Source organism: Agrilus planipennis, unplaced genomic scaffold (genome assembly GCF_000699045.2).
Source record: "Agrilus planipennis isolate EAB-ADULT unplaced genomic scaffold, Apla_2.0 scaffold89, whole genome shotgun sequence".
Taxonomy (NCBI): domain Eukaryota; kingdom Metazoa; phylum Arthropoda; class Insecta; order Coleoptera; family Buprestidae; genus Agrilus; species Agrilus planipennis.
Genome location: NW_020439079.1, coordinates 12,222 through 20,325, shown reverse-complemented (window position 1 = coordinate 20,325; position 8,104 = coordinate 12,222). Strand labels below are relative to the sequence as shown.

The window sequence follows — 8,104 nt, the reverse complement described above, 5'->3', positions numbered from 1 at the left end:
ATGTAATAGTTATTCTATCTTTATGTTTATAGTTTCTTCAGTTCAGCAACAAATAATTCTTCTATATTGTTGTGTCAACGTTCTGCATCTATTGTTTCGTTATAGCTTTTAGTTGTAATTTTGTAATTGGGGTTCTTAGCTATTTAAAATGAGTTACTTTTACTTTAAATAAGGTTTATGACTATGTTATTTTGTTTACTTTGCAAACAATTAGTTTATTAGAGGTACCTTTTCTATTGTGTATTTTAATATTGACTATTAATGATAGGTGTGAGTTTTGTCCTCTGAAGGTTGTTTTTAAAAATTTCTTTATTTCTGAAAAACGTTGTGGGGACTGAGAAAGGTTACCAAATTTGTTAGTGAGTTCACGATTTATTTACTTGTACATTAATACTCAATATAAGCGTTAAATGCTACAAAGTAAAAAGGATGTAGGTTCGCATGTCTGAATGGTAAGACGTGTTGGTAACAAATCCAAAGATTTACATTTAAAGAACAATAAAGAAAACTTAAATGCTAATCATGCAAAATTGCACTTTCCCAGTACAGAGTCGTTATCTGGGCTCTAGCGTGTCAGCATATTTTTATATATACCATTAAAATGTAGCCTGGATAACTTGTGTCATTAGGGGTTTATCACAACATCATAATATTCAATTACTTTTTTTTTTCACATGTTGTTTAGTGTATTGTTTGAGAATCTCGTCTTAATGATTCCAAAAATGCCCCCTTTCCTTTGTATTACCACTTTCCACTAACTTATCTGGGCACATATCTTTTATAAACACAAAATAAAATTATTCTTTCTTATTACATGCCTAGACGTTTCAAAAAAATGACAAAATTAATGTCAAACAACACTTATTTTATGAGAACAGTGTAAATTTTTATTCAGCGATTTGTCGAAACTTTGCGATTTCGATCATATTCTCGCGATTTAGTGGTTTCCATAAGATATTAACCAAGAGCTTATGTAGATTCTAAAATTCTCAAAAAAAGCGAAATCAGGTGTGCTTATGACAACGATGTAACGTTTACACTTAATTTATTTTTTCTAATATTAATCAGTATTTGAATTCGATCTTGGAAAATGAGTCTATCCGCTGCTAATAGCACAAGTTCTATGGTTTTGCCTAATGATGATGATGGTATATCCTGTTGTTCCTTAACAGGTACCTACGTATTTCTGCCCTTGATAAAACTGCTTTTTTAAAATAAAAAACGATGCGAAATTATTTAAACCATCGCTAATCTTACAAGTCCTTTTAAAGCTCTGCATGTTCTCTTCTATGTTTAATGTTTTATTTATATAGTCGTTTTTAGCATTATACACTATTTTATACATATAATAAATACAGGTACCTATATTGTCATTAGTGTATATGTATACTTATGTCAGTTTGAATTGACAGAGTTCTTTCTTAATGTTATTTTCCAAGTAATTTTCAGCGTGGACTTCAGATTTCCAAATTCTTTAGTAGTTGCATTTTATAGAATAAATTTTGTTACCACAGTTAGATAGATAGTACTTGACGGTAACATAATGGTATTGCAATTTATATGTTCATGGTTAATGTATATCTGATATATTTCTTACGGACACATGAGGTACGCATATACGAATGTAATTACGTACATAAGTAGAATACAGAAATTATTTGAGAACTTACCAAGTTCGCCTTATATCGCAAATACTGACTAACTGTAAGTGTTTTCTATTAAGTAAGTACTGTTTCGAAATAAAAAGAAACAGGGAAATACCACAAATGGCGCGGTAAACGCCATCTGTAGTACGATGCTACATTTTTGGATTACGTATGCTCCAACAAGGTATGGATGTCTACTTGCTGAAACGAATCCCGGCGTAGCTAACCTCAACGTGATAGGCACGTTACCATAATCGAATAAAATAATTCGAAGTGGTTCCGTATTCTGTCGAAACTGCCAGACGCGGACGATCTTTTTGGATCTCATCAGCGCGTCGCAGACAGCTCCGATCGTACTACAGATGGCAGCAGGTAAAAGTTGGTCTGTGTTGTGTCGGAGCTGTTGCGACGCGCTGATGAAATCCTAAAAAATCAACCACAAACACAGACCACTTCGAATTATTTTATTAGAAACAGGGAAGTTTCTCATTACAGTTTAACTTCTGAATGGTATCCTCTATCTTAATGTACTACCTATTTTTCGTCATAATTTCCACCAATATTAAATCATCATCCTCATAGAAGACTGTAGTCTGATTTGACAACCAGTGTAACACAGCCATTTTGGCTTCATTATCCTCCTCGTGGCGCTGACCATCCAGATAAAAAAAACCCTCAAGCAGCATCCTATAGCTGTTCCAAAACACTTTAGACATAATTTCACGACCTGAAAGTGTTGAATTTCTCATGCAGAATGTCATCTTTCCATTGATTGCTGCTTCGATTCCGATATAAGGAACTGTCCGTAAGCCATATGGCTCTGTAAGGGAAGAGGGGTCTGGTAAAAGAGTATTTTAAATCATATATGAAGGGGAATTAATACCTGTCCAACGTGGAATTTTATTGTTTAAAAGCATGAAGGCTTTTGTATGTATTTTGGCGTTACTTATCGAGTGGATCAAAAAAGGAGAAGTAGAAATGAATTAATGTCTATTACCTATATGGAATAGTCTGTATAGAGTTTATATAGGAATGGTTAGTCCCAGTATTTATTGGTTCAGCTGGTTTTTGATAAAAAGAAAAATAAAACAAACTTCTAGGTAGGGCGAGTCCAAAGATAAAAATCGCTAAATTTGGTTAATAGATAGCAAGCAAGCAGAAAACTTTTATGAGGATGTAATACAAACAGTAGTTTTTCGAAATGATAAATCCCAAGTGGCATAATATTGGTGGAAATTATGTAGAAATGTAAGAAATATAAAACAATTTTTATTCGCAATATAAAGAAGGTTCATTACTAAAAGACTAATTACTGATAGAGAATTGAAGAAAATGAGATGCAGCTTGACATGAAGGGGAGGAACCAGTCAAAAATATGTTATTTTGTTGGGCGTATTTTATGGACTGCAATACTCGTCCAATATTGAATATTAGTTTTAATTCTAATTTTAATATGTTTTAGAAAGTGAATCAGCCAATTCAAACGGTTCACACAAACATAAATATTATACAAGGCTAGCAGGTGCGTTAACAGTTAAATTTTTATTGTTTAAAATTGATCCAAAGTATTCCATAAAAAAAGGTAGAAATCGACTCTGAAAAGTTTTGTAACCGGACGTACTTTCCTTGTGCGAGGAATAATTGTTGCTGCTGTTACTTCTCGTAACGGGTTCGATTCCCGGCGAGGGTGTGACAACAGCAACAATTTTTTCTTGTTAACTTGATGTAATATATAGTGAATAAAAAATTGAAAATGAACTTTCACAACAATATTTAATAGTAATGCATAAGTTCTGTAACGTCTGTGGACTCTGGACTCAGAACTTTTCAAAGAATCGAGTGATATACTTTACCTACTACATTTTTGAAAAATTAAAAATTGCAGCAAAGTTCAATGAACAAGACAACGGCGAAAATAATCCCGACATTTCTTCGCTAGCATTGCCGGAAGTAACAAACTCTTCGCAAGAAAATAATAAAAGTGATAATCCAATTACTAGTAAGTCAATCGTAGATGTATATGTATTAACAATAAGTGAATTTAAGGGTGTATACAGATAGCAATTATTAATTCAAAGGTTGTTGTATAAATTCATGTTCAATATGTTACAAAATACAAGGGAAAATCGATTTTGAGATCGCGTTTATATTAATGGTGTTTTTGAACTATCTTTGCTTCTGTTGACTGAAAAAAATAGGTGATATACTTCATATATTTTCTCTAGCAATGTGCCCCGTCCAATGTCTTGGATGCACGCTGTCAAAATCATAGGTAGGGAGAAAAAAGCTCATTATACTCTCGACTCTTGTTCATTAAACATACTTTTTCATACAGTACCTGCCAAAAGTTTGGTTCATTCATGAATAGTAGTGCGAGTCGAAAACAAGCGTTAAAGCCTTTAATATATCTTCAAATATAAATAAACATCTCGTTGATATTTTCAGTAGTAAATGGCACCATTAACAGCACATTTGAGCAATGCAATTGTAGTTGATAAAATGGTCAATTTTCCGTACAGTACTGTACAGATTATACGCTCCTCACCGGTTAAGAGTTTGGCCGAGAGTTGTCTCCTTCCTTTTCTGGCCTAGTGCTGTTCTTTTCTACTTTGCGCCGGTCAAACTGAAGTTCACATCGCCACAGAAAGTAAACGAAGTATAACTACCATTTTTTGTGTTCTTGTGATCGTTAACCTGATTTTTGCGACTTTTGACTTCAAGTAACCTTTTTAGCGACACTAAGCGTGCGTGACGATCATGACACTCGGCAGTATTCTTTTTATAACCACAAAAGAAAGTATAATATGAAAATCTAACTTTCCGTGAATTTTTCCAAAGTTTGGTTTCTTTTTGTCGTTATTTCCCTGACTGCTGACAACACACTGTTGGACCACCCACAATATTTACTTTAATCAATAATTTAAGGTTGCCAATCCGTAATTTGTTATACGGACCATACTATTTGCCCAAATTTGGTTAAAAAACGGAAGAAAGTTATGGACATAACAGGAAGGCCTTTTGCTTGTTCCTGCGATAGAGTTAGCTGGAGAAAAAATACCTTAAAGTTGTTTACGTTCGCCTCTGTTGTATTCTTTGTCCTTATCGCCAATCAACTTTTTATGACTATTACCGAAAATAAATCAGACCTCGCATCCATCAAACTCCAGATGGGCAGTTTAACAAGCGATATTTGCGAGACTCGCAAGAAAACTGATAAGAAGCTTTCGAAAATTGAAAACATTTTATCATCGTTAAATTCTCATTACAAGAAGGAACTTGAATTGGACTTTCCGACATGCGCCACTGATGAAATATGCCCTTCGAAACCTGGTAAATTATTTTTTGATTGTAATTAAAAACCTTTTTGAAGTGAAACTTCTTTACGCACGGTAGAATAAGTTCGTTTCATGCGAGTTGCTATGTAACGAAATCATGCAACGGATGTCCCCCCCTCTACTCGGTCACGTAGTCTAGTTCGTAGTGGAGATCGCTTGAGCCGGAGCGCGCTTCAATGCAACGTTCATTACAGGCAACTCCTGCATCTATAGTGTAGCCCTAACAAAATGTATGCGTTTGTGTATGTGTGTCTACACTCTGCAGTCGAAACGACGCCACTGACGCCAATTCCTTAACCCCTATCCCGGTATGTTTGTGTATTTGAAGAAGTTTCACACCAGTAGAATATTGTATAATTAGACGTTGTATTTTATATATAATTAGTCCTTTCAACAGAGCATATATAAGAAATTTAATCAGAATTTTTCATTTGTTAACAATTTACTAAATTCAACAATCAAAATTATAAAAATTTCTAATCTCTTCAAAACACCTTCATATTATACATATACAGGGTTTGTCCGAAAAGTAATAGGACTGAGTCGATTTAAAAAAATTTATTGAGCCTATCGTTACAATTCTTTAAAAACATTCAAAGTAGGCTCCTTCTGCGTCGATATAGCGCTGCCAACGCGATTTCCAAGCACTGAAGGCGTCACGGAAGGCATTCTCCGGGAAGCCTTAAGAGCCACGGTGCATGCTGCTTGGATCCCCTCTGTCGTCTCAAAATGCTTCCCTTTCACCGCCCTTTTCAGCCGAGCAAACAAAAAAAAGTCCGCGTGGGCCACATCTGGTCTGTAGGGCGGCTGCGAAAGCGTTGGGATGTCGGCCTTGGTCAGGTAGCTGTCCACAAAAAAGGCGTTGTGAGCCGGTGCGTTGTCGTGGTGCAACTTCCAGTCGGCTGCGATGTCTTATCTTGGCAAATTTAATATCTGGGCAATTAAACGAATACTTAGTCGACGGTCTGAGTTCAAAACTTCGCGCACACGAGTCGCATTGTCGGTGTTTGTCGAAGTCGAAAGTCTTCCAGCACGGTCTTCATCGGCGACCTCTTCCCGGCCCTCTGAAAAGGCCTGGAGCCACCGAAACACACCACTTCTTGCTAAAGCAACATCTGGATAAGCCTGCTTGATCATATCAAGCGTCTCTGTCGCAGATTTACCGAGTTTCACACAGAGTTTAATCGCGTACCTCTGCTCTAACGAACGCTGCATTTTCGGCTTGCACCACTCACAGAAACACGTTGCGCGAAAAAGCCTGTTCTGACTCTCCAGGTGCTCGGAAACAACTCACCAGCCGCTCGTTCGTTAGCCAAGAATGCCCTCTACCAAATCCAGTCGGTACGCGCACACTCCGAAGTACAGTCGCGGCGGAAGGAAATCAGTCCTATTACTTTCCGGACAAACCCTGTATCTACAAAAATTGACACCATAGACATTTGCAAAATTCCCTAGAATAATTACAAGGCTTAAGATAAATAAGAAAATAAAGAGAATGGATGATATGTTCCCTTTATTAAACCCATTCTTTTATCACTTATCCTTTATCTCCCATTTCAACATCCTTCCCAAATCCTTTCAGAAAGCTCAAAAGGATGCAGTTGCTCCGGCGATAGTCCAGATAAGAAATGTTCAAATATTCGTAAACTGGTGAACGAAGCACTCTTAGAATTTAAAGCGGATAAAACGGGAAAAACAGATTTCGCCCTTGAATCAGCGGGCGGCGGCATTGTAGCCGTCCGCCAAGGGAAGCCTTATTGTCCTGGTTCTTCAGGAAAAGTAAAATATCTGGGCATTGAACTTTGTCCAAATCCATTGAACCGTCCCGAAGCGATTCTTAAACCTAGCGTTATGCCTGGTGAATGTTGGGCATTTCAAGGAGGCTCTGCTTCCGTTATAATACATCTTTTAAGTTTTGTCTTAATTAATGGAGTTACATTGGAACATATACCTAAATCCCTGTCTCCCACAGGAGAAATAAGCAATGCTCCTAAGAATTTCGCCATTTATGTAAGTTTTTGTAAGACTTATGATACTTCCACTAATCCAAAGTCACCGAAGCAACAAAAATGCCATTTCCATAATTTTTTCTACATCACAATAATTGAAATCAAGCGTAGACTTGCACACTAGATTCACTTATACAATTAGGCAAAACACCAAAAACATATCTCAAACCCCAACGCCAAAACACGACACTAAACGTCTAATTGTAAAGAAAATTTCGGTAACAAAGGTACCTTTTCAAGGTTTACGATATAATAGTCACAACCAATCCTTCTTCCTTTGATAATAAGAATTTAAAATTACATTATCTATGCATCTCTCAAAAGGCATAAAAAAGAGATTGTAATAAACTTCTCTGTCTTCATCATTTTTAATAATATTCGGCACGAAAACCACCTCCAATACTTCTGCCTTGGGCCAATAAAATTTAATTTACCCTCAATTCGCCCTGTTTTCTTTAATAATAACTACGAATTTGTATAAAAAAATTTATTATTTTTATCCCTGCAGTACTTTTAGTATTAACCTTGTGTTATTTGAAAGAGTCATAAAAATTGTGTACAGGGACTGGAATCTCCGAATGACGATGTAGGAGTGTGTTTGGGAAAATTCACGTTTAACATCAATGGTCCCCCCTTACAAACGTTCGACATAAAACCAAAGAAAAATAAGCCATTTAGATTAATCGAATTTAATATTTTATCAAACCATGGCCATCCTAACTATACCTGCGTTTACAGGTCAGCCTATAAAAGTCACTTAATATGAAAAGTTTCGAATTTTCCGTATTATTGTTCTTACAGATTAAGAGTTCACGGAACTCTGGCCGATTTGTCTAAGTCTGGGAAGGACCACTGTAAAACAGACACAAGATAGTAGAAGATTCATGCGTTTACATGGTAGTTTTATGTACATATTGTTTTTATATAGAATCAATTAATGTCGTTTTATATTAAATTTTTATTTTATCATTTTAGAGTCTACAATTTTCTTTTTTTTTTTTTATTTACTATCCGTAAAAAGACAAAAAATAGAAAAATCATTTTGAATTATCTTTTAATTATTATTTAAGAAATCTCTTATTGAATAGGAGATGTGAGGGATCTTGGAGTTTAT

General features: G+C 35.6%; 1 protein-coding gene across 1 annotated transcript; it reads left to right on the top strand.

Moving 5' to 3' along the window:
- The first annotated feature begins 318 nt into the window (after nt 1-318).
- On the top strand, nt 319-7,959 carry LOC108734582 (nuclear migration and anchoring protein unc-84-like). The gene is made up of 7 exons (XM_018466204.2): nt 319-1,172; nt 3,109-3,168; nt 3,532-3,645; nt 4,572-4,976; nt 6,564-6,991; nt 7,553-7,728; nt 7,792-7,959. Exons 1-7 carry the CDS (start codon nt 1,091-1,093, stop codon nt 7,862-7,864), a joined length of 1,338 nt encoding a protein of 445 aa, XP_018321706.1. The 5' UTR covers nt 319-1,090; the 3' UTR covers nt 7,865-7,959.
- The last annotated feature ends 145 nt before the right edge of the window (nt 7,960-8,104 follow it).

Excerpts from the sequence above, each read along its gene's own strand:
- LOC108734582 (XM_018466204.2), top strand. The coding sequence starts at position 1,091 with ATGAGTCTATCCGCTGCTAATAGCACAAGTTCTATGGTTTTGCCTAAT. Across the intron at positions 3,646-4,571 it reads AAGTGATAATCCAATTACTA|GTTGCCAATCCGTAATTTGT; the intron begins GTAAGTCAATCG and ends CAATAATTTAAG. Across the intron at positions 6,992-7,552 it reads CTAAGAATTTCGCCATTTAT|GGACTGGAATCTCCGAATGA; the intron begins GTAAGTTTTTGT and ends AATTGTGTACAG.